A 26,883-nucleotide genomic window follows, 5' to 3' on the forward strand; every position below is an offset into this window, starting at 1 on the left:
AGTTTGGCCAATGTTTTGAGTTTTTTTTTTATTTATTTAATAATGGACAGCATATTAATGAACATATATTCATATTCATGTTAATAAACATAGTATATGTAAATATGTAAGATTGTGACTGAGGGCTAATTTCCATCATTAGTTGAAGATAAATGTGGTACTATAAGTAATAAAAATATGGGTACAACCGTTCTACCAGAGTTCTTAGTTGTGTTTCTAGTGATGTCAGGATACATACTAGGAGGCTATTATGTTGCAGCCTGCGAAATGGGGGCGTGGCTTGCGTAGTGGGGCGCGGTTTGATAGGGACGTCCAGCTTTCGTGCAAAACAGGGCGTGTCGTAGTGAGTTTGGGGCGGGGGCGTGGTCGAGGTTGAGCTGTTACAGACCGCGCCTTGCTTGTGACGTCACCTACGCGACGACCTTTACACCACGCCCCTTCTCCCAAGCTGCAGCCCGACTTGTGTCAGAATATAATAAGCAGCCAGTGTCCGCCCATGTCATGTTTATTGATTCGGAAGACGGAGGCCCTTCCCGCAGGCAGTTAGACGGGCGGCAGTCAACTCCGGGAGGGAGGCTGACTGACTGACTATGGCTCTCCGGCCCCTTGCGCGTCTCCCCGTGGGAATTCGCCGTCAGCCGCCGCCCCCTGTCGCCGCGACACTCGAACCCTAGCGGTCTCAGCGGAGAGGAGAGGAGAGGAGAGCGAGCACCCATGGCGATGGAGGACCAGCCTGACAGCCCCGTCACCGACAAGAGAGGCAAGAGCGGGGCTTGCATCGACAGGCAGCCGGACGCGCTGCTCCACCAAGCCGGGATCGTCCACGTCGGAGGTCGCGGTTCCGCCGCTGGGATTCGAGTGTTAAAGGCAGGTGATATTTGCAAGTACATATCGCCGCTTGGCCGAGTGTTAATTCGCGTCCGGCATCGCAAGGCTGCTTCGAACATGACAGGGCAAAGTGCACCGGGGATGCTCGTAACATTATGTAACGCTGTATATATCTCCTCATCTCTTCCCACAACAAGAGGAGAAGAACGATGATGATCGACGGCGATTAATCAAGCCCACTAGGAATTGCGCTCATTTAAAGGTGGGCTAGGCACGCATAGCTCGTTTTATAAGGGACACTTGCTCTATATAGCGAGGCCACCCCGAAAAGAATTCCACACACTTCACTCAAGAGGGCTTTTCACAGCGTGTCCGTAGGGAGGTAACCATAAATATTAGGGGTGCCTTCCTTACGTTGTGATGCACACTCGTAAATGGGCTTCTGGCTTTAGTTAATCCCCAGGCATCATTTTTTGGCTTCTTTTGTTTCTTGAGGTTGGGATTTTTTTCTTTAGTATTCTCGTTCTAGGTGTGCCTAATGTTGTGGTCAGTGACATCATCCGATAAATTACATCATTAAGGCAACTCATCGGAAACCTTGAGGAGATACTAGATATCGTCACGTACTAATAGGTCTGCTAATTTGTCAGTCTAGTATGAAAGTATTTGGAAGGAGTTGGGCAGATAGTGAGCCATTTTTCTGTAGTGGTCGCTACAGTGAACATCTGTTCAAAAGTTAGGATTATTTTAACTCGATTTTGAATTTTTTTTTTGACTGGATTAGATGTTCAATCCATTTCAAAAGAGGGACTGGAAGTGATAATACAATTGCTTCTTGCCCCTCCCAGTTAAAATGGATTGGACGTCTATTGCTGTCAATGGCAGACAAATGTATAAGATGTGTGAGGTCAGAAAAGATTTTTACGTAAATATAAAAATCAATCAATTCTCACTCAAAATATCCATGAGCCACATTTAATTGAATTTGTGTATATTCTTCTTTCGATTACAATTTGTCCTTTCAAAAAATGGACCGTTGTGCAAATTAATTCATTTGATTTAAAATCATATACTTCTTTTATTGTTAATTGCAAAATAGACAAAATACAACAATAGGATGTCAAATTGTGGGCACAAAATATTCTTCCTTAATCTAATTTCTCTCATTTTCATAACCGCTTAATCCTCATTAGGGTGGTGGGGGGCCCTGGAGCCAATCCCAGCTGTCTCCGGGCCAGAGGCCGGGGTCACCCTGTAAGAGTAATAAATACAAATACTATGTGTAAACCCAAAGTATAAAAAAAGCCTTAAGTAATAAAAATATTTAAAAAAATGTTTTTATTACTCTCAATTGCCCCAAGGTATGAGTGTGAGGGTGAATGGTTGTCCCTCTCCTTGTGCAATTGGCCTGCTGCCCAGTGTTGGCTAAAATAGGCTCCAGCACCCCCCGCGACCCCTGTAAGGATAAGCGGTTCGGACAGTGAATGAATGTCAAAGATATGGCGTGCTATCCTTTTAAGATCCCTTGTTGTAGTCTTTGTTTTATAGCACCCTTAACCCACCATTTCCTGTGTAAATGTAAGCATATAAGCAAGACTAGATATTTATATATTTTTATGAGTTGGCAGAGAATAATAATAACTATGTACTAATTTCCTCTGATGATAAAGCGCACCAAAGATGAATTTGAAAGTTAGAAAATGCCAAAAGACTCATGCCAACTGCACAAAGACAATAAAGACAACAAAGAGAACCTTTGAGAAGAGCAAAAAAATAAAACAACAAAAGCCAAGTGAGAGGGCCAGACTTGACAAAGCAGCAAAGACTACTGAATGGTAAAGTAAGGCTTTTGACTTGCGTTTCGGTGCGGATCCCTTTGATTCTTTCATTTGACGTCCCATGAATCTGAAAGGAAAATGTTGTACTCGGAGCTAAAATCAAACTGTAGTTGTTTTCCAAAGAAGGCATGGCTGGAACAGATTTTACGCTGACAGCGTTGAATTCATGTCACCCAGAGTCTGAAAAGGCGACCGATCGTCACTAAAATTCATGGTCACGTCTCTACTCGTTCTCACTGTCTCTTTGAAAACATTTAGAGGGGGGAGTGGGGGGATGGCATGGCCCAGAAACAGTGAGTGATAATCGTTTCACAAGTAGAGATGTACACAAATTTTGGTGGCATTTTAGTGCAGTTTGTGGACATTATGTATTTATTTATATATATATATATATATATATATATATATATATATATATATATATATATATATATGTGTGTGTATATATATATATATATCAGTTTAATGTATTTAATGTATTTAACATTTAATGTTAATATATATATATATATATATATATATATATATAAATAAATACATACACACATACATACACACATACACACATACACATACACACATACATACACACATACACACATACACACATATACACATACACATACACATACATACATACATACATACATACATACACATACATACACATACATACACACACATACATACACATACATACACATACATACACATACATACATACATACACATACATACACATACATACACATACACATACACACATACACATACACATACACACACACACATACACATACACATACACATACACATACACATACACATACACATACACATACACATACACATACACATACACATACACATACACATACACATACACATACACATACACATACACATACACATACACATACACATACACATACACATACACATACACATACACATACACATACACATACACATACACATACACATACACATACACATACACATACACATACACATACACATACACATACACATACACATACACATACACATACACATACACATACACATTTATAGTGTCTATTTTGGAAAACAACGAAAAACAACAACCTGATTTGATGATCCAAAATGTGACGAATGGTCACACTGGCTATAGAACAGTCTAAAGTTTTTTGTGTGTTTTTTTTTGTATTTGTGCCATCAGATCAAATGTCAGCCTCGCAAACAAGCACACGAACAAGCATGTGACTTGTAGCTTGGAAGCCTTGCCAATGAATAATACGACGAGGAAAGGTCAAGGTGCATCCTTGACGAATGCCAATAACGGCATGTTGATTTTGGTGTTTACGAGTGCGCGTGCACGGGGGTGGACACGATGGAGGTGTGTCAGATGTGCTTTGAGCCGAGCTGTTTTTGAAACCCACGGAAGATGATTTCACATAAATTGCTTCCATTTTTTTCAATTCAAAGAAAATATGCTACAATGTGGGCAACTGAGTGGTTAGCGCATCGGCCTCACAGTTCTGGGGTCTTGGGTTCGATCCCAGGTCAGTCCTCACTATGTGGGATTTGCCTCTTATACCCGGGCTTGCGTGTTTTTTTTCTTTTCTGGGTACTCTGGTTTTCTCCCATATCCCCAAAATATGCAGGGTAAGCTGGTTGAAGACTAAATTGCCCCTCAATTTTTTTTAAGTTGAAGCTGTCTGCTTTGTCATTTTGGGGCATTTACAGATCAGTTCCTTTCCATTTCAAGTCTTTCCCAAATTATTTTGAGGAATTTATTGATCACTTACTGTGATTTTGTAAAATTTGCAGGTCACGTCCTAGTAATTTTAAGGCAATTCCATGTCACCCTCGTTGATCTTGGGGAAACTCTGGGTAGTTTCCTGTTGACTTGAGGCCACTACCTTTGGATTTTTGCTAATTTGCTAATTCACTGATCATTTCTTAGTTATTTCGTGCCAAATCCGTGTCACATACTCACTAGTTTGTGTCCCTTCTTCTTGATTGAATCTGGGTCACTACCCTTTCTCTTTAGGTCACTCCCTGCTGAATTTGGGGCATTTCTGTGTCACCTCCTGTTGATTTTTGGGCATTTCCACATAAAGTATATGTGAGATTTCATGTCGTTGTTTTTTTGCCTATGCACAGCGCAACATGAAGCCAGCCGGTAGTCGCGGCTGCATGGCGAGGAAGCGCCGATTCGGATCCCGGGAGCGCGACTGGCTGAAGAGCGACACCCAACGTGGCTGCCTGTGTCTGTACGGGGATACGGTGGACCCCCAGCTAGCGACCTCGGGGCCCCAGGCCGACGTGCAGCTGGTGCTGTGCTCCACCAGTACCACGGTGGAGGAGCTGTGTGCCCAGAGGGATGGAGAGGGTCTCTTTGTTCAACTGCACGGAGATCTCTTCAGGTACTAAATCCACTTTATCTTTGAGCCCACAGAGCGCAGCCGTTTTTTTTTTGTAAAGGCCACTTTCGGATTCCGAGTGTCTCCGCTGTATAGTCCTGCGCTGATGCATTTAAATTGCCTGTCTGCCTGCCAGTAAAACTGATCCGTTTAAAATTAACAAGAGAAATCTCCTCGATTTAAAACCAGGATATTACTCAAATTTTCATTCCAGCTGCATTTCTACTTTGCCTGATTTTTGACCTCAGAAGTGTTGTACGTCGGGCAGTTGCCTCCCAATTCACCAAAAGTTACGCACTATGTGATATGTTACATTTGCATTTCAAAAGGCCCTAATATTTCAATAGACACGTTTTTGGAAGTTGTTTTAACAATGGCTATGCAGAGATTTTCCCGTTTTAAAAGTCAATTGACAGCCCCAACAAGTTGTTATTCTTTTGATTCTGTCTCGCCCTCAACCATCTGCCAATGGCAAGATCAGTCGTTTTGGTATCCTTCCAGGTTGCTAGGATGTTTGCAGTCAGAATTAATAAAAATAAAAATAAAAACTTGTTCCAAATGTCAAATGAATCATGACAAATTCAATGCTATTTTTGACCAATGGAGGAAAAAATTCATGACTGATGCCAAACTACTTAAGTTTTCCTATTTTACTTTTCCGTATGGTAATCTGACATTTGGAATATTTATATACAAAGTTGCCACATCTCTGCTAACATTGTTTAGCACTGAGGATGACTTTACTGAAGCAAGAATAGTGTCTTAACATGTGTACCTATGTTAATCAGTAATTTAAATGTGTATAAATACTAGATAAATAATAGAATCTATAAATAATAGAATTGTATTTGTGGATTCGATCACTGAAAACAAACAAACATGGTGCTTGAAATGCTTTTAAAAAAATCTTCTCTTTACTGTTAACCTACCTCCCTAAAAATGATCTTTTGGAGAAAGATAAAGATCTTTTGGCAATATTCTTGCATCTTTTCTGGTATGTCTTCATTAATAATCATAAAGTGTCAAAAGTGATTCGCTCATCTTACAGATGAACGGGAACATTTTTATTATATTACTTATCTGATTTTAAAGAAACCGGTCTGTGCAGGAATCACTTTATTACTTCGCAAAGCGCCCGCCGGTCAAGATTTTGTTGATAATTACATTTTTTTTGGGTGACAGGCTGGAAGCTTCATACGTATATCGGCACAGTGCTAAATATGTGGCCATGTGGCTGTTTTGCATTTTGACGGATGAGCAAATGAAGCACACAAAGTGCAAAGCCTCAGTTGTTGATTGTGTCAGACCGATCTGACGATTTTGACTGGGAGTTCAAATGGATTCTAATCTGACAACCAGTCAAAATGGATTGGACGTTTAGTGTCGTCAATGGCAGTCAATGAGTTCAATAAGTTCACTATAAACGATCAACTTTGTTTTGAGCTTACTTTGTCCTTAGAAAAAAGTAATTAAAAAAAATCTAATTTTTGGTAGAAAAGAGTAGAAAATCATTTTCTTTTTGTTTTTCTCCCAAATTAACTTTTTGTTTAAAAAAAAGGAAAAAGAAAACCTCTTAATGCTACTCTTTTAATTATTTTTGGTTTTAATTTTTTTTTGTTTTTGTTGAAAAAAGTGGTTCTAGTTTCTGCTACATTAAATGCTATTATAGTCCAGGTTAGGGTGTAATCTGCCTTTTGCCGGAAACTTTTTGGGCTAGGTTCCAGCACCCCATGCACCCCATAAGCAGCAGTGTTGAAAAAAAGAAATGAATAAATGATTCAGATTATTACTGGTGAGCAAAAATGTTGTTTGTTTGTTTTACAATCCCTTTACAAAAAGACGCTCGTGACGATAAGCAATTCAGAAAATGAATGAATGAATGCCATTGATTTGATGAGTATAAAGGGCTAATCAAAATCAGGTAAGATTGCTACCAACAGTCTGAAATGGTGAGAAAAAAGACACAATGTGTCTCCGCCCATCCTGGTCATTGTTCTATTTGTGGGGCTTCCCCAAGTGTGCTTGTGGGCAGACATGACGAGCAACGGCAAGCGCTCCGTCCTCAGCCAGTCTCCGGTCTCCTCCCGTTCGCTCGTGCCCAAAAGGGGAGACTCCCAGAATTCTCAATTGCCTCCTCCAGGGAGAAAAAAAAAAGACAGACTAGGACAAGCGGCCTATTAAAGCGGCCTGCCTGACTAATACATTGAGGTCAGGAGCCTCATCCATCTTCACTTTGTACGTACAGGCTGCGAGAGCACAGCCTCGTGCCACTTTTGAGGGCTATAAAATGTTCCGGCCAATGTCAGTCTTCAGCTGGATTTAATATGCGTGTCCTATTCCTATAAATCACGCTTTGACCTGAAGCTTCTTTGTTACTCAGCTGTATTATCAATTCTTTTGGAGTCATATCTTTATGATTGGTATCGATGATCTGATTTTTAGTTGCTTTTGGTGTAACCTGCGTTTGTCTTTTAGAATCATCACCAAAGGGTTTAAAGATCAATCACATTACAAAATCAATCATCATTTTGTGTTGTTCATTTTATGATGAAAATTAAGAAATAATTTCCCAGTCACATAAAAATGTTTTTACTTTTTTTAGGTTCAAAAACCAACAAAAAAGGAATATTTACTGTATTTTCCACTTTCCAAAAAATAATAAAAAAGGAAACTCCCTTTTTTTAAATTAAAAACTACATTTATGTACATTAATTGTATTTTCCAGACATACTTTTTTCATAATTTGGCTGGGCTAAAATTCAAGTGCGACTAATATGTTCTTTTTTTCCTGTTTTTTTTTTTTTAAGGTGTAGCTATCCAGAAAACCTTTGGTTAACAGATGCATGTTTAGCCTTTTATTTTCCATAATATTACTGTTCCTTTATTATCTGTTTATATATTGCCCTCCCAAAAATGTGACTTCTATTCTAGTGCCAGTCTTATATATAGCTTATTTTCCTCCTCATTGTGTTTTCTTTGGCTGGTGCCACTTTTTGTCCAAAAATACAGTATGTATGACATTGTTTTCCTCCTTTTTAAATGAATAACTAAAACTGTAAATATAGAGAAGATTTTTTTTGCTATCAAACACTTAAACATCATTATTGATTGAGTTGAGATGAGCCCCAATTGTCAGACATAAAGAGGAGTTGGAATAGAATACTTTGTCTTTTCCATTTTCACTGGGAGAATTGCCGTTTTTCCCAGTCAAGGTTTAATTGTCTAACCTGCTGAATATCACAAGTCAATGCAAATAATCCTGTCAAAATGGATCGGACGTCTATCCATGTCATTGGCAAGCAATAATACAAGTGCCGTTTTTCATCACCACGGCCTGTTTTTGTCGCTCCTTGCTGACCAGCAGGGGCTGTGTGGGGTGGGCTGGGGTGTCTATTGAATGTTTTTTCATGCAGCAGCTTTCCACATGTGTAAATATTGCTCAATTTGGAATGAAAAGCAACCAGCAATGAAAATAGAGTCCTTCCCCCTTCTACTACGAAAGGACAACTTTACCCGCTGTTTTCCGAACGCTCCTTTCAAAAATCATCCCGTGCGTGTTTATCATCTATCTATTCCCTGTTGTCATCTAGGAGGCTGGAGCCCACCGAGCGCCCCCTTCAGATGCTTTACGACTACCTGGCGGCGATGGGATACGGCGACCCGCCGCGGGTGCAACAAGAGGCCGCCAATCCCGACCTCAGCTGCTTGATCCGCTTCTATAGTAGTGAGTAACAACTCGCCTTTGTCGATATTATCCATTTATCTTGTCTCTCCGGGATGGGGGGGGTTCTTGGCTTTTTTTCTGATGAGGTGAGCCCAGGCAAGGTTGGGGGTGGATGAAATTGCTCTGGAATTGGAGATTTTTGAGAAAGGGAGAAGCCAGTGTTGCTATTTCTTCTATTCCAGGAGCGTCAAATTCATCTTTGTCACAAGCCACATCGTAGTTATGGTTTTCCCTCAGAGGGTCATTATGTCTGCCGTCTAGGGTTGCCGCGATCAATTGACTAATCGATAAACAAATCAGTTTAATCTTGACAGTTGGTGAATCAGCGCCACGGTGAAAGAAAGAGTGGTTGTAAGCACGTCTACCTTTAAGGTGTAAAATGAAGGCATTAATAGTGTTTTAAAAGATCAATGGAAAAGGGTTTGAATTGTTTAATATTTTTGGTTTTAGTTGTCTTTGAAGGTCTTTAAAATAAAGGAGGAAAAACTGAAAATATTCTCCCTTTTTATTTATAATCCAAGTTAGATGTTCTCTTTTTATGTTTTGAATTCTTATAGATCTTATTTTTTATTTTAGATAAAACAAAAAACATAAAATTGAAAAACAAATGGTTATCTTCTCCATTTTTTTTCCTCGTTTAAAAAAAAATAGTCCTTGATTTTTCATGGGGGACAACAGAATTCATATTTCATTTTAATTGTTGAATTTTTTTGTGTTTAGACCACAGGTGTCAAAGTGGCGGCCCGGGGGCCAAATCTGGCTCGCTGCATCATTTTGTGTGGCCTGGGAAAGTAAATCATGAGTGCCGACTTTCTGTTTTAGGATCAAATTAAGTGTCGATGTATATTAAATTTCCTGATTTTCCCCCTTTTTAAATCAATAATTGTAATTTTTTTATCCATTTTTTTCTGTGTTTTTAGTTCAAAAATCATTTTGTAAAATCTAAAAATATATATAAAAAAAGCTCAAATGAACATTGTTTTAGATCTATAAAAAACTGAATATTCAGGGCCTTTAATCCAGTTCTTTTAATCCATTTATTAAAAAAATCTAAATATTATATCTAAAATGGTCCGGCCCACGTGAAATCAAGTTGACGTTAAAGCGGCCCGCGAACCAACCCGAGTCTGACACCCTTGCTTTAGACAAAAAGGAAAAACAGACGTGGTTGATACATAGCATGTTTTTTTGGCTCACTCCCACACTGCCAGACACAAGGGAACGACGACAGGTTCCCCCGAGTGACAAAAACTACGCCCAGTCAATGAGGCATGTGAAGTTTTATGAGCATATAAAAAAATGATGAGGAGAATGCTTAGAATACAGGTGTCAAACTCATGGCCCGCCACATGACTTGGCGTGGCTTGCGGGTAAGTAAATCATGTCCACTGACCTCAAGTAAAAAATGTCATCGGGAAAATAAGTAGATAATACCATTTCAAAACAAATTTTGTAGTCCTCTACGAAAGATCATCGGCTACTACCGTTTATTATTGAAAGGAAAAAAAACATTTTGGGAAAATTAGCAGAACATCTGTTTCGCTTTTGGAGCTGAGCTTAATTTATCCTTTTTTTTTGCGTGATTATTCTTTATTTTTATGAAGCTGCTGTGCTTGGGTAAGAATATACGGTGGCAAGAAAGTCTTTTTTTTTAGAGGGAAATGTAAAACATGTCCCTCCATAAAGCAAACTGATTAATATACAGGATTAATATCCGATTTTTTATCATATTTCCTTCCTGCAACACGCCAAAAAGCAAAGCAAAGAAGTAAAATAAGTAAGGAATAAGTAAAAACAGCACTCTATAATTTTGGACTTTATATGAATATTGAGCCATAACACAATTACGTAGAGTACTTATGGTTTAATGTCAAAATCAAATAACTTGTGCTGCTCCTTCTTGTGTGTCTGCCTTTACCACTGGGATGCATATACCACAAAAATAATACTTCTGCAATGACATAAGTGACTGAGAGAGACATTTTATGTAATTTTCCAATTAAAGCAGCTCCACTGTTATTTCAAATATCCTTTGCTTCAAAAACCACGATTATCACAGCTAGCCATGAGCATGAAAATGGCATTTTGCATTGTTTTGAAACACTCTTTTCTTACAACAACTGTTATTCAAGGTGTTCTGGTTTATTTTCTTTAGTTAGTAAGTAAAATTCTACAGTCACTTGAATTAAGAATTGTTATTTTTACCAAATGCTTAGCTACGAATGACAGTACACTTTTCTACGAACGCTTTCTGTGGCCCTATATATATATAGTTATATATATTTATATATATATATATATATGTTTATATATATTATACATATCATAGGATGCATTTCAATGAAAATGCTTGATTCAACTCTCCATTTAAAGCTAGTTTTGGCATTCCTTTTGAAGGAACTCGTAAGTCTGTTCACTCTGATCTCCAAAACAATTGCTCCACATTATCCTGTATCTCATAAACGAGCATTTTTGTTTTTTGTTTTGAATCACCTCGCTTCCTCCCGTCATCTTATTTGATGAACAACGTCACGTCGAGATGAAAACAAACTGTAACGACAGCTTAATGCTGACTTCATCAAAATAGCGCGAGCGAAAACAAAGGCAGGGGACCCGTGGGCCGGCGCTTGCGAGGGTCAAGCCCGTCCACGCAGCTGCGGGGAGCTGGGACGCGGCCCGCTGTCATCTCCGGCCTGCTTCAGGCCCACCGCCGCGCTCCCGCAATGAGTCATGAGGGAGAGGTGGGATAGCAACACTTTTGCTTATTGATTTGGCTCCTAATCAAAGTGACCGTGTTTAATAAGTCGCATTGTTGACCTATTTGTGTCACCCCTGAGTGCACTTATCTGTTCGAATATTGACCAATTTTAACCCTTTACAGGGCTCTCATTTAACAATTTGCAACCACTTACATCGCCAGACTCCAATCCATTTTGGCAAAAGGGATTGGACGACTCGCATTGTCAATGGCTCTGAAAATTGAGCCCAGTTTAAATGAATTGAATGGCAGTCAATGGGTTAAATAAACTATTTGGGGGGAAAAACACTAACAACTTTGGTGCAACTTAACCCCCGAGTGTTTTTCTGTTTTTATTTAATTGTAATTAATATTATTTTATTAACCCTGGTAATGTTTTATTCATTGAAAAAAGCAGGATAAAATAATATAAAAAAAACAATCATGATGAAAGATTTTTTTAAATTATAATTGAGATCTGACCTCCACAAATGCATGCGGAAATCACTTGTATATACTGAATGTTAATATTGATGATTTGTTGTTGTAAAAATAGTCACTTGCCCTATAAAGGGTTAAGTTGAGAGAAATCTTTTTGTCCAGTACCAGCAGAGGCATTTTTTTTGCTATTCTTGATCTAACTTTTTAAGTGCCTGTCAAGTGGCCTCGAACAAAAAAGATTTGAGTGGAATAAATGTCATGCAGATGGAGATCAGGGTTTTCAGACTTTAGCAAGTGATGAGGACTTTGCAATGTCCTTCACGGGGTCTTAATTGTACTTTGCTGCTTTTTGATATGCCGTACGGGCATAAAAATGCTTTGGCACTTTCTCATAGTGACTGAATTAATCAATGAGAGCTTGAGCTGGGTATTAATTTGTGATGCATTGAACATTTTGAGGGCAATGCCTTTTCTGTTCTCAGTGCTAGAGACTCAAATATTCCTTCCCTAATCATTTTTACCTATATTAAGGCTCCAAAATATCAATCTTTCTCTTTTACCCCTTTATGAATATTAGTATAGTTGTCGAGTAATTATGGCAGCCCTGGTTAACAGAAATTGAACCTTCGAAGAAAACCTTACGTGCAATGTATCCTGCGGCAAAGAAGAGCTTGACACCCATTTTCTTGACCAAAACGGCGGCGCGTACATGGAAAATTTGAGGCGCTCGTGAGTGAAGGTGACACTGTAAAAAGTGACTGCAACGCCTCCAGTAAAGCCAAAGCCTTGATGTGTGAAGCAGTACACTTTTCCTATGATGTCAGGATCAAGTTTAATGGTGTTGCAGCCCTCCACCCTGTTGTGGTTAATACGTCCACTTCCCGTTGTCATCATTGGACTTCACGTTTTAACCTTGCTCTACGCCACCCGAAGTCACATGTCAACGACTCTCCCACCGGGCGAAGGCCGCGACTTCGCTCCAGTGTGCGGCGGCAGCTCCACCTCCCTCGCTTTTGGGGCTTTTTGCCCTCGGTGACAATTACGCGTACGTTGTGCAACGTCCGCCGCCGTTGAACCCTCTTTAACCCCCTTTAAGTCAACTTTATTTGGAGTTTACTAGCTCGGACTGGACTTTGATTTGGACAACAAGCCGGATTCCATAGCAACTAATAACGGCACGTCTCGGGAGATGACACTCAGTTTTGTGGAAGTTGGCTCTTTACCTTTAAGACGCTTTGTGTGAGGCCCGCTAATGATTTTCAGATGTGTCGATGCACTGATGGGAATACGCAAGAGGCAACAAATAGCATGTTTGGCAAACTTTGTTGGATGTTATTTTAAATCAGTTTCCTCTGAAATCGGCTGCCATGGACGGCGATAGACGTCCGATCCATTTGAAGCATCATTTTCTGAACCGCTTTATCCTCACTAGGGTCATGTGGGAGCCTATTCCAGCTGAATTGGTGGCCAGCCAATCACGGGGCACGAGAAGCCAAACGACCATTCACGCTCACATTCATACCTAGGGGCAATTTAGAATGTCTAACCAGCCTACCATGCATGTTTTTGGAATGTGGGAAGAAACCGGAGTACCCGGAGAAAACCCATGCAGGCCCGGGGAGAACATGCAAACTCCAGACAGGTGGACCAACCTGGATTTGAACCCAGGACCCCAGAACTGTGAGGCCGATGTGCCATCCACTCACCCACCGGGCCGCCCATTTGAACCAATGTTTGTTCATTTGCTGCCATCCCCCCATTTCAAAATAATTGGATGTCTACTATAGATGAACTCTTAAAACGCTCACTTAAATTCACACCAGAAGAAATATCGCCAGCAGCACTGAACAATTTAATAGAGGAATTGTTCCCACTGTAATTTGGTAGTGAAGGAGTTAAAGGCGGAAGACGACGGCAAAATAATACACCAGAAGCGCGAGGCCATTATTCATGTGTCCAGACTGCAAATACATTGTGAATGAGTAAAGATGATGGTATTTTAGATCAAATCTTGTCCTGTATCAGCTAGAGGAAGCAAGTTAGGGCCAGGCTTCTCCTCACTGAAAAGATTTGGGGTCTCTCTGGGGAGATGTTACAGTGTGTGAGATGCTGAACAGTTGGTACGGCGTGCCCTAATGTTGTTTGTTGCTACGCTCTCCACTGAGTCCTGCTAATAAAGTCAGGCCAAGGTGCCAGTTAGATTAATGTGTTTTTGCACAAGTCTGCTGTTGCTTTGCACAATCTCGCTCCATGGGCTTGGGGGATAATGAAGGTGGGTTTGGGGTAACCTAGGCTCGGATAAATAAATACGTAGACATATTCCTTTTATATATTATAAGCTGTTGGTTAACAAGAGTTGAAAGTAGTGTTCATTAAGGCACAATCTTGCTAGCTTGCTTTGCAAAATTTTGCATTTTTTTTGTTTTTTTGAGACTCTCCTCGCCAACCATGCCCCTTTCGACCCGTAAACCCGGCCCCTTTGAGGCCCGGGCTTGGGTGATGCTCTACCCGCCCCCTAAATTCCATTCCTGGTCTTGAAGTATTTTTAACAACAACAAAAATGAAAAATATAATGCAATTTAGTGCAATGGAAGAGAGCCGGAACACGTTTGTTCAAATATTATCAACCCTAAGACATCACCATTGTGCTTTCAAATTGATCACTGTATGAATGTGGTTTTTATACGGTACTCATCAGAAAATTTGAATATGCCCCTTTTTTCCATATTGAACCATTGTTAACCAACGTAAGCTGTGTATACAAAACCGAAGCATTTCAGTATTCTAATTTTCTGAGTTTTTATGTGTCTGGTTATAATAGGATGAAAAAGCTTCATCACAAAATTTACAACAAGGAACTAATTGACACGCGTCAATTTGCGTGGAAACGGCCCAAAATATGTATACTACACATATGTTAAGCTGACAACATAAAACAACTTTTAGTCCTGCAGTAGGACTGTGTTTATACTTTTATCCTTTCTTTTATTGCATTGTTTGGCGCGGGGGATAGAAAAAGCTGGCGGCCCACCATCTTATATAGCACAAGGGGAAAATACTCTGCATGTTTGCACTTTGTTCTTTAATTTGGCTCACTGAGCTTTTACATCACAGTTACATTCCCTGTTATGTTTTCTATTTTCTGATTTATATTCATCTATCTCCATAGGAAAAATGGTTAACGTATGCATTCTGCTTTTTTTTTTACATGTGAGATTTATATTTTATGACATGTACAAATGTATTATTCATATACATGTTTAAGTTAATATAAACCATTGCACATATCTTTAAGATAACATAAAATAGAATACATAACTGAAGACACCACTGTACATAGGCATTTAACATATTTTCTTCATTGCATTGATTATATTGAAATAAATAATACAATCAATCATGAAAACAAATGATTTTAACGATTTATACTTTATATTTATTATTCCTTAGGATAAAAGCCAAGTCGTGCATTGAATTTCCCCTTTAGGGCTTACAGTCAGCTTCCTAAATAAAAATACAAGCTCAAAATAACGATTAATTTAACTATTGGGCAAGTTCTATTGTGTTATGAGGAAAGAGGTGCGGCTGTAGATGCGCCTGGCAGACACTCTGTTGTCATAAGCTCTTTTGCGCTGTCATAATCACTTTGGCTGGCAAAGGCGGTCTGCCTTTCTTTAGTGTTGGACGTCCTTGACGGGGGGAAAGTGAAGGTGGATGGGAAGAAGGAGGCTTGCCAGTCACTCACTGTCCCTGAGTGGGAAGTAAAGACATTTGAAGGAAGGCTGCGAAAAGCTGCTTGAGCATGCAATCACAATCTTACCCATCCAAATTAAGGACCATCTAGAACATTCTCTGTCCTCACAACTTCAGAAAAATGAGTGTCATCCAGACATTACAATATATCATGTTCCCAACCAATGCAGCAATTTTGGGGGGAAACAAGTTCTGTCTATTATTAGCTATTTCCTCTTCTACTAGTAGTTGCTTTAAATTAATTTAAGTACACAGTTGAGTTCTCCTGAACTTAATGAATTTACTGTTGAAATCAAAACAGATTATGCTGAAGTTGAACCTTGAATTCAGTGATTTCACTGGACCTGTAAACTAAAAAAAAAAAAAAAATGTTAATATGGTCTCCAACATCCACCGTCGTTGGAGGATTTGAAGCATTGAAGAGATATTTGTGTTTTGACATAAACTAACACCCACCACTGCTTTATTTGCGCTCTGCAGAGAGACCCGTGAATGCGGACCAGCAGGAGCGAACCTTGTTGAAGGGTGTGTTCAGCGTCCGCAAGGGAAAGACGCAGCTGCACAAGTGGGCTGAACGGCAGGTCATTCTGTGTGGGACGTGTCTCATCGTGGCCTCTGTCAAAGACAGCCTGACTGGAAAGATGCACATTCTGCCCCTGGTGGGGGGAAAGGTGAGAGCGTCCAGTTTCAAAAAAAAAAATCTGGCTGAATACCAATGCTTTGTTACTTCCATTAACATCGGTGCGTTTTTTTGTGTGTTTTTTGTGTCGAGGTGGAAGAAGTGAAAAGAAGACAACACTGTCTGATGTTCAGCTCTGCGGGATCGCAGGCGCAGACTTACTTTGTCAATTTCGACACGCTGGCCGATTACCAGAGATGGCATCGACAGGCAAACAAAGTGAGGGGAAGAGAAAAATCACACAATGCTCGGGCACAATTACTTTAATATTGTTGAAAGCCATTTAGGACCCGATTTACTTCCGATTTAGACAAAAAAATTGTATTTGGTAACAGCTATGGTAATGATTTGTCATCATCAATTTTCCAAATGCAACAGTAATGACATCATTTCTCCCGTTTTCTCTTTGAATGAATAATAATATATATTTTTAAAGAAATACAATACAAATACTTACTGTAATTCCTTTTTTAATTAAAAAAAAGAAAATATTTACTTTTTTCCCCTCTTAAAGTATTTTTTAAAATAAAATAGAATGAAAATGAAAATTATATGAGACAATATTTGCTGTTGAAAGTCTCCAGAATGAGGATTTGGAAAGTAATGTCTGGCCAAAAATTACATCACTGTTAAAATGGTCGTTGGCTTACTCGATAATCAATTAATTTTCGATGAATTATTATAGTAATGTCAATGAATTGTGGCAACCATAGTTGGCCTTGCAAAAGTAACCAAAAATGTGCTTGACACTCCTGCCATCGAGTCCTATTATAATCCCGTTCTCCTCAACCATATGAGTTAACTCGTTTACTCGTTGAATTGGTCGTCTTTCGCTGTCAATGGCAACCTATCACTTAATTTCATGCAAATAACATAATTTCCAATACGAGCTTTATGAAAAAGCTGCATGTACATTTTTCAACAAGTCTTCCATAAATGTCACGGAACTAAGTTTAGTTGATGAATGTAGGTTAAATTTAGCCATTAAACTATGAATTATGGAGCAACGGTGCAGTTGTCGATGTCCGCATATCACGAGCGGCTCATCACTTTTCCTTTCATTGTGGTTTTTGTGCATTGTCTTTTCCGTCACAGCTTTCAGTTATTTAGAGTGTTTTCTTTCTCACCCTTCAGTCAGTCAATTGCCACGCGGTGAATTCACCTAATTAGTCTCATTCATCTTGAAAGCGGCGGCTCGTCGAGAGAGGGCGCCGCCGCCGTTGCGTGAGAGATGAGCAGTTTTGTCTTTGTCATTTCCCAAATCAAGTTATGGGATGTCATGCTCCTGTGAGCAGCCGGCCCATTTTCTGGCCCGCTGCTCGGCATGAAGCCTCGCACATAATGTGGCTAGAAGACAAACACTGCGAGCTACTTTGAAAAAGATTGTTGTCACAGCTTATTTGATCCGTTTGCCCCAAATTATGTTTGTCATTTAGCTTGGTGAAAAACGTCCAGGTGACAACAGGTTCTGCGATTGTCACAACCTTTGAACGTATTCACGAGCATGTACGAGTACCCGTAAACTCATTTGAGTTTGGCCAATGGCATTGGCGAGCATCATCGTCAATTTTTCACTTGGGGATTCCGCATGAAGGCTTTCTGGGAGAAATGGTGGTTTTGATAAGATGTCATGGTGTCCTAACTTTGATTGCTGAAGTTCAGAATGACATGAAATAGCTACCAGTTAATTTTTTTTCCCTTGGAATCTGCCTACTTTTTTGTCAGGTGGTCTCGCAGACTGTCAGCCTGGTGGACCTGTCTTGCTACAGTTTAGAGGCAGTGCCTGAGTATCTCTTTTACAGCCAAGACGTCACCCACCTCAACCTGCGACACAATTTTATGAGCTTGTTGGGGCCTGGTGGTCTGCTTCATCTCCCCAGGTAAAAAACAAAAACAAACATGACACCATTTTCTAATTGGAAACCAAGAACAATCATACATCAAAGTAACAATCGTGGAGAACAACAGTCACCTGCCCTTAACTAATCTAAAAAATGTCTCATTTGTTTTCCTCCTGGTCGATTAAATATTCATGATGTTATACCGGGTTACACTTTAACTGCCATAAAGTTTTATTCTTGGAACTGATCACCGATACAGAAATACTCACTGAAGACATGTTATTATCCATCCAAAATTGGACTTTTTTGCGCGACAAATCTTTTCCAATCACAATGGGAACACACTAATGCCGTGATGTAATGGCGTTAATTCTTCTCTGGTGGTCTTCAGATTCTCCCAGTTGAAGAGCTTGAACTTATCTCACAACCGTCTGGGGGTTTTCCCCGAATGCGTGTGTGAAATCCTCACCCTCACTGAGCTCAGCCTCACCTGCAACAATCTACACAGCGTACCCACGCAGATTGGGAATCTCCAAAGGTGACATTCACATATGTTTTTTTTTTTGCACGCTTGTCAATCGCAAGCTCGTTTCTGTCCAATTATATTGATTCTCCATTTTCCCCCCAGCTTACAAACATTGTCTTTGGATGGAAACCACCTGAGCTCCCTGCCCGCCGAGCTGGGCGAACTGACCCAGCTGGGCGTCCTGGGCCTCTCCTTCAACGACTTCAATCACATCCCCGCTGTGCTGGAGAGACTGATTGCGGTGGACAAGTTGTCCATGGCCGGGAATCAAGTGGTGTGTTTGGAGGTGTGCGCTCTCCTCAGCGTGAGCCACCTCAAACACATCGACCTCAGGTAATATTGGGGGAATAGTAATAAAGAAGTCAAATCAGAACGATACACAGGTTTATTGCGTTTTCTAATGATAGACTGATTGAGCGCTTATTGAGCGTATCAGTTTTTCACACCTCCAATCTTCCCGGATTTGCACTTTACTTGTATTTGTTGGCTCAGTGGTGCTGTCAGAGAACGCCCGTTCCTTGTTCATTGATTTTTTTTTTCTTGCTCGTATTTCTTCCGAACACTCGACCTCCGCCTCGCCCTCGGACGCTCGATACGATAACTCGACCACAGCGCAGCAATGGGATGTGGGTTAAATAATGAGTGGGCGTATATACAAAGACACAGTGTTTCTGTAGTGAAGAGGAAGACCAGTAAAGGGGAGAAAAAAGTCATATTTTGATCATATCTGTAACAGGGTCCCACATGGGGTGGAGTGAAGCATTCTATCAAAGAAAAAATCTTATAGAAGAAATATGAAAAACAGAAGCAAGGACATATATTTGCTTATTACAGTCTTTAAAAAAATGTCTGATGATATCAAGTCTAGCATATGTGATTTGCTGCCTTCTTCTACCATAATTAAAATATATAAATAATCCACCAATCAGCATTCAAAACAGACACATTGACATTTTATCTGTCATTTTTATTTGAACCCAAATGTCCTCCAATTCTGGTTGTGACTCTAACCACTCAGATCACAATAAAAACAGTTGATTGTTTGTTTCATTCAGGCTGAATGGACTCCGCTGTGTGAAAAGTGAAAGTCCCGAGAACGTGACCCAGCTAACCCACCTGGACCTGAGAGACAACTTTTTAGACTCGCTGGACCTCACTTCCATCTGCAGTTTGGAGGCTCTCCACTGCCAGCGCAACCAATTGAAGACGCTGGCGGTCAACGGCTTTGCGCTGCGCATGCTTCAAGCCGGCAGCAATCGTAAGTGCACAAATGCGGTATCATGGCACCAGTCAAGTTTTGTAAAAAAAAAAAAAAATGTTTTTTTAGGCCTCAGTGCAGTCAATGTTTCCGCAGTCCCAAACCAGTTGACCCACTTGGATTTATCACAGTGAGTTGAATGGGATTAATTGGATATTTTTGACATTTAATGTACTTTACCAAGTTGAGCTTTTGTGTGTTGAGACAGGAACCTCCTGGAGCACCTGCCGGATTGGGTGTGTGACTCCAAAAAAATGGAGATGATGGATGTCACGCACAATCTCCTCACTGAGCTTCCATCCAGGTTAGGATTTGCACTTGAGGGGAAAACAAAGTGTGAGGCTCCTCTGTGAAGCCAAATTTCCATCTCCAAGTGTGTAGGCATTATTGCAACAGCTATGTAAATAGTGTGACACCTGCGTCTCATGATGCATCGTAAACAAAAGAGAACTATGCAGGAGATCCAAAACATTTTCTTTTTTTTTCATCTTGGGACGTCATTGTTGGTGGAACCGCTAACTGTGCTGTCCTAACATATCATTTGTTTCTCAGTTGTAATGCATTTTCTTTGCGACAGGTTGCTCAGCAGCTTGAGTTTAAAGAAGCTTCACGTGGGGAACAATTGCTTGCAGAGATTGCCGGACCTACTGGAGCATGTCCCCCTGGAGGTCTTGGACGTCCAGCACAATAAATTGAGAGAACTCCCAGAGAGTCTTTTCTTCAAGGCCTTAAAGTGAGTCCAGCTAAGTCTCTTTAAAATCCTTTATCTATACATCACCGTTCGCAGGCTTTTTGGTTTAGTCTTCATGTGTTGCGCTAGTTTGATGTGACAACTACTAATGTTTTATATGTGAGCGTGTATGAAAGCGCCACGGTCAAGATCGATGCACTAAAGTGCAAACGTGAGCCAGTTTTAGTTGTCTGTTTCCTTTCAGCTAAATCGCTTAACACCCATTAGCCCTCTAATGGACTTTTGCCTCTCAAATGCTGAGGCGTAATCATGGTGGATGCGCAACGCACGGTCACCCTTTAATCTGCCTTTTCATTAGTGAAATCTCTTTTTCATAATGAATGAAAACAGCAGATTGTAAAAACCTAATGCAATGATGTCTTGGCTGTAAAAGTTAAAAAGGTAGACAAAATGTGTACGTGACAACTTGTAACGTTATTATTAGATTGTGCTGTTGAGTACCTTTCAGTTAGCATTGCTTTTATTGCCTACTTCACAGTCTAAAGCATTTAAACGCTTCGGCCAATAACCTGGAAAGTATTCCTTCCTGCGGCCAATCGGATGATAGCCTGAGCACCTTGCAGGAGCTCTACCTAACCAGGAACGCCCTCGATGAAAACTGCGCCGCTATGCTGGTCGGACACCACAATTTGAGGGTCCTGCACATGGCGTACAATCAGCTGCAGTCATTCCCAGCCAGGTGGGTACTGATTCGTGTATTGATTGGTCTACCAGACAGGGGTGGGCAAACCGGTGATATGCCATGTTTGTTTGTCTTTAGTAAACTGAGTAAACTGGAGCTGCTTGAGGAGCTCAATCTAAGTGGCAACAAACTGAAGAGCATCCCCTCCACCGTGTCGAGCTGCAAGAGACTGCATACTCTCATCGCGCACTCCAATCACATTAGCGTCTTCCCGGAAATCCTCGACCTTCCTGAAATCAAGGTCAAGGCAGATTCTAGGGATTTTTGTTTTGTCTTTGTTGGTCGCTTAACACGTTTTTTCTTATCGCGCATTCGCAGCTCGTGGATCTGAGCTGTAATGAGATGACTGAGATCCAACTGCTCAAATCGCTGCCGCCCACCCTGCAGGAGTTGGATTTGACAGGCAACAGCAGCCTGATGCTCGAACACAAAACTCTCTATCTCTTCAGGTGAGCAATCAGTGTAACTAATTAATCATTACTGAATTGGATAGATTGGACTTGAGCAGGCCGCAACTGGTAGTCCTTTTCTTTGTAAAATAAACAAAAAGAAAGTGCAAAACGCACTTTTAATCCCATTTCAATATTGGTCAGGAAGATGATGGAGTCACTCACCGGAAAGGATGTAGCAAAAAAAACTCATCTTGTGTCTAAACTCTACTGGGCTTTATCTCTCATTTAAAGTCACATCCCCACGTTGAAATTGGACCAGAAATCGACCACAATGGGGGACTCGCAAAACATTTCTACTCCCTGGAGCCACGGGTACTCCGAGATGAGCGGCCAGAGAAACAAGTGAGCTTTTCAACTCGATCTAGCTGTGTAAAACGGTCATTCCTTAAATTGCCCAATCTCCCCATTTTTCGGGACTAAGCCCTTGAAAGCAAATATCATCTGCAACAGGTTGTGCGTGTCAGTGCTAGCCATTGATCAACTCGGAGACAGCGTCGAAGCCTGCTACGGTATTTTCGACGGGGACCGCAACGAGGAAGTGCCTAGGCTGCTGCAGTGCACCATGGGTGACGTTCTGTGCGAGGAAGTGCAACATTCCAGTATTGACAGTGTGTATATGAGCAACACGTTCCTGACGTCTCACAGGTTTGTGGAGTCCCCTGCAATATTGCCACGTTGGTGTGTCTCTGACACGGGTTGTGTTTTTCCACCAACGGAACAGGAAGCTGGGTATGGCCGGACAAAAATTGGGTGCCTCTGCCTTGCTCTGTTATATCCATCACGAGTCCTCGGAGCCGGGGGGCTACCTCAGCGTGACGGTGGCAAATGTGGGGAACTGCCAAGCTGTGCTGTGTCGGGATGGGCGACCTGTACCCCTCTCCAAAGTCTACAACCTGGAGAACTGTACAGAAGAAATGGAGAGAGTTAAACTCAGCAAAGCAATTATTACTGAGGTAATATCCCAAATTTAGTGGGTTCATTCATTGGGGGCGAGTCATCTCGGGCTGTTTTCGTGAAGTCGTTGGCCGCAGACAAAAAAAATGAGGACTTACCGTATTGTCTGGACTATAAGTTCCCCTTTTTTCATGGTTTGGTTGGGCCTGCGACTAATACTCAAGTGTGAGATATCAGTTTTTTTCCCTCTCTTAACCACGACAGGCTGTTTTCTTGTTGTTTCATTGTAGTTATCTGAAAAAATGTTATGTTCAGCCTGTTTTTCTCCATTTACTTTTGTTACTTTAAAGCATTTTTTTGGTTTCCTAGCAAATAAAAAATTGACCTCTCAAAAGTGCGATTTATAGTCCAGAAATACGACTTATAGTCCATAAATACGGTACTTACTTGTTTGACAGTGGTTTAGCTGTGGAAGAAAACATTTGATGCAGTATCGTATTAATACCTGCTGCGTTTACACCCACAACCTGCCTCACCCTGAGGAATTTTCTTTTCCCCAGGATAACAAGGTGAGCGGTGTGACATGTTGCTCACGACTGCTGGGCTGCTCTTATCTCTCCCCCTGGGTGCTCCCCAAGCCCTGGGTTCACACCGAGCCACTCTCATCCCAAGAAGACTTCTTGATTCTGGGGAATCGCGCGCTGTTCGAGCGCGTGTCCTACCAGGAGGCCGTGCGCACGGTTCAGGCCGTGCGGGATCCGCGGGTGGCCGCCAAGAAGCTTTGCACGCTGGCCCAGAGCTACGGTTGCAAAGACAACATCGGTGCAGCTGTGGTGGCCTTGAAAATCGCAGAGGACAGCTGCACCTGCGAGCCGCCAGTCTACACCGCTGAAGCCCGCTGCGTACCGATATCAACGACGCCCGCCCCCAGCGACTTGGCCACGTTGTCATCCACTAGCGGGGTCATTTCCGAGTTCAACAGCGAGACGTCCGCCTCCGAGGTGGGCAGCGAGGCGGGCTCCACCGCCTCTGACGACCACCCGACGTCAGGTGGAGTCGCGCCTCGCCCCGAGCGACGTTGCAGCCTGCACCCGGCTACGACGCCATCCGCCGTCACGGTCCCCGGCTCGGTCGGGCTCTGCAGCCACGCGGGCCCGTTCCAGCGGCAACCTTCCTGCGCCACGTTCTCCAGCAACCACTCCGACAACGGCTTGGACAGCGACGACGAGACTCCGCCGGAAGGCGTCATCTCCAACGGAAGCAGGTTGGAAGTGGAGGTGGACATTCATTGCTGCGCCTTCCAGCTCCGTTCCGGGGCCCCTGAGTACCCGAAGGAGACGGACTTTGATTATCCTAACGGCAAGACGCGCCGGCAGAACGGCGTGGTGGTCTCGGCCACGAACGGCTGCCTGCTGGCCGTTTGCGGACGAGAGCTTGCCGACCTGAGGAAATCGCCATCGGCCTCGTGCCTCTTTGGAAAGAAGTTATCCAACGGGTCCGTGGTGGCCCCCGAGGACAGTCACAATCTCATCGAGGTAGCCCTGGAAGCGCCAAAGAAGAGGTCTGGGTATTTCACTGCCTCGGCGCAACAGGACCCCGAAGACCAGCTGATTGTACCTCCGTGTTTGGAGCAGGAAGTGCGGGAGCAGTTAAAAAGCCAGAATCCTCTCGTTTTGGGACCCACTGCGATATCTACGCCCCCTTCCTTAAAAGACTCGGCGTGGGACCAATCGCACCCTTCCCCTCTTCCCTTTGCCCTGAGCACCGTGCCAGGCCCTGGAGCCCCCACCATCATAAAACCCGAAGTCTACGATACTGCCCTCTAAAAGGGGGACCTTAGCACATTTTGGCTGCCGTGCTGTTATCGTCCCATTGCGAGGGGGCGCGGCCAAACGAGTCCATTGAGGTTCAAGGCTGAAATCTTAGGTAGACATCACCAAGCTTTGGAATTGTGCAAAACACGGCTCAATATTGTTCTAGTAAAAGTGCCTACCGCTGACAACTCCGCCTCAGACTTTGCAGGCTACACGGCTCTTTTAGAGAGAAAAAGGCTGTGTATACTTACTTACACCTGAGGGAAGTACAACAATGCTGACTCAGCCAGTCCTCCCGTAGCTTGGAACATGAAATCAATATTTGAAATGGCACCCGCTGAATAGAAGCCCATTTTCATCAGCCGTCATTTCAAGTCCATTATTGTGTGGTTTTGGCACAGAAGCTACAAGTATGGTCTGACAATCCATCCTGGGATTTTAACGGTTGATTCGTGTGGATTGCCAAAGCATTTGCGCCTTCCAAATGAGGGGCTGTCTATACTTTTTACACTGTGGATGTATTAAGAAGATTGGAAGGAGGCCATTTTGAGATTCTTCACCTTTTGTTTACTAAACCATCTAAAAACCCAGTTCATCTCAGTCAGATGAATTCTTAAAGGAAAGCCCTTGTGTTTTTTATTTTTATTTTTTTAAGTTAAAAGAGCAAGTCATTTTACATCTTTTTTCAGTGTGGTTCTAATACCTATCAAGTTTCCACCCCTGTTTTAACCAATCCAGACTGAGCCTTTTAGACTCTCTAGGGTGACTTTGCTTGGAAGTGCGCTCAAGTCGGAATTTTTGGTCACGCACGCAAAATGCAAATGCCAGCCTCAGAATAAAACGAGAGGCAGAGAAGCTATCAATAATCTAAAAATAGGATTTCTGCTACTACTTTTAAAAGAAAAGAGCTTTTAAATTGGCTCGATGCCAAAATGATGTCTTTCAACTGTCATTGCACCACAGGCTTTGATTGTGTGTGACCTCCATTAAAAAAAAGATGTTTAAAAAAAGAGATACATACAAGGTAATTATGGTTTTTTGATGTCCGACAAATGTATGGAGGCGAAATAATTGCATTTTAAAACATATTTCAGTGTTATATGTGCTCAGTTTTTTCCATCTCACCAAATTTTGTTTTACTTTGGACCTTTTTTAATACCAATACATTCCAATCTTTTTTTTTCTTCCTCAGCAACAATAATTTTATTGTGAGGTGTAAATACAGAAAGCCAATGACATTTGGTTTCTGGTGCCAAAAGAGTGTTTTAAGAAGACCAAAGTCAGGTGCCGATTATACTTAGGCTGTTTTGGAGTAATAGTGCAGTTGTGGCATTCCATAATTATGACTTTCTAGCCTTAAAGCATTACCACTCACTATTTTTTAAAAGGAAGAAGAGCCATTGGTTGAATCCCACTCATGTTGTGTTTATTGTCTCTGAAGCCTTAATTGTCTTTTTTCTTATTTCTTGATATCTTCATAGATTCAACACGCATTACCGAAGCACTTTGTACTGGGTTAATGTATAATGTATTTAGTCTATATATATATATATATATATATATATATATATATATATATATATATATATATATATATATATATATATATATATATATATATATATATATATATATATATATATATATATATATATATATATATATATACTAAAAAAAGTGCTGACTTAATTTCCTTTAATATTTATATATATTTCTCAAAAACAGTTAGCCCCCCCATTTGATTGACACGGTACATCAATAATCACGGCCAGAAATGTACATTGTTTAACTAAGAGACAGCAATTTATATACAATTTGTGTACATGTCAAAAACGGGATTGGAGAGGATTGCAACAATCTAAAATTAGTTTGCATTCTTTTTTTTATATAAAACTGCTCCCATCTAGTGGCTGAAAGTGTATTAAAGTGAACAAAAACAAAATCTACTAAAAAGGGAGCATTACTATAAAGCATGAATTGCAAAACATTATCCAACAATAATTTGGTTAAAAACTACATTTTCAAATGGTTAAGAAATTTGAAATAGAATGAAAAGGTACTGTTTGTAACACTGCACCTCCACTATACACCACTCTAAATTACAAGGCAAAAACACGTTTCAGTGCCATCGACGGTGCTAGACGTCCAATTCATTTTGATTGCGAGAGGCTTTGTATTTTGGAAGTAGATTGAAAAAATATGGGTGTCTGGTGAGTCAATATTGAAGATGAATTCATAGCACATTAAAAATATATTT

The 26,883-nt window shown here is 41.2% G+C and overlaps 1 protein-coding gene across 2 annotated transcripts; it reads left to right on the forward strand.

Annotated features, from left to right (window-relative positions):
* Positions 1-461: 461 nt before the first annotated feature.
* On the forward strand, positions 462-26,178 carry phlpp2 (PH domain and leucine rich repeat protein phosphatase 2). 2 transcript variants are annotated; one of them, XM_077593352.1, is made up of 19 exons: positions 462-867; positions 4,815-5,077; positions 8,665-8,798; positions 16,210-16,400; positions 16,502-16,627; positions 18,134-18,288; positions 18,641-18,787; positions 18,878-19,108; positions 19,831-20,033; positions 20,103-20,163; positions 20,242-20,337; positions 20,611-20,766; positions 21,263-21,463; positions 21,545-21,707; positions 21,785-21,915; positions 22,150-22,260; positions 22,369-22,563; positions 22,640-22,871; positions 23,373-26,178. In XM_077593352.1, exons 1-19 carry the CDS (start codon positions 715-717, stop codon positions 24,636-24,638), a joined length of 4,215 nt encoding a protein of 1,404 aa, XP_077449478.1. In that variant the 5' UTR covers positions 462-714; the 3' UTR covers positions 24,639-26,178. The 2 variants fall into 2 exon arrangements, with proteins under 2 accessions (XP_077449478.1, XP_077449489.1); XM_077593363.1 differs by having other exon boundaries at positions 763-871.
* Positions 26,179-26,883: the final 705 nt, after the last annotated feature.

The sequence above is a fragment of the Stigmatopora argus genome, chromosome 2, assembly GCF_051989625.1.
Source record: "Stigmatopora argus isolate UIUO_Sarg chromosome 2, RoL_Sarg_1.0, whole genome shotgun sequence".
Classification (NCBI taxonomy): Eukaryota; Metazoa; Chordata; class Actinopteri; order Syngnathiformes; family Syngnathidae; genus Stigmatopora; species Stigmatopora argus.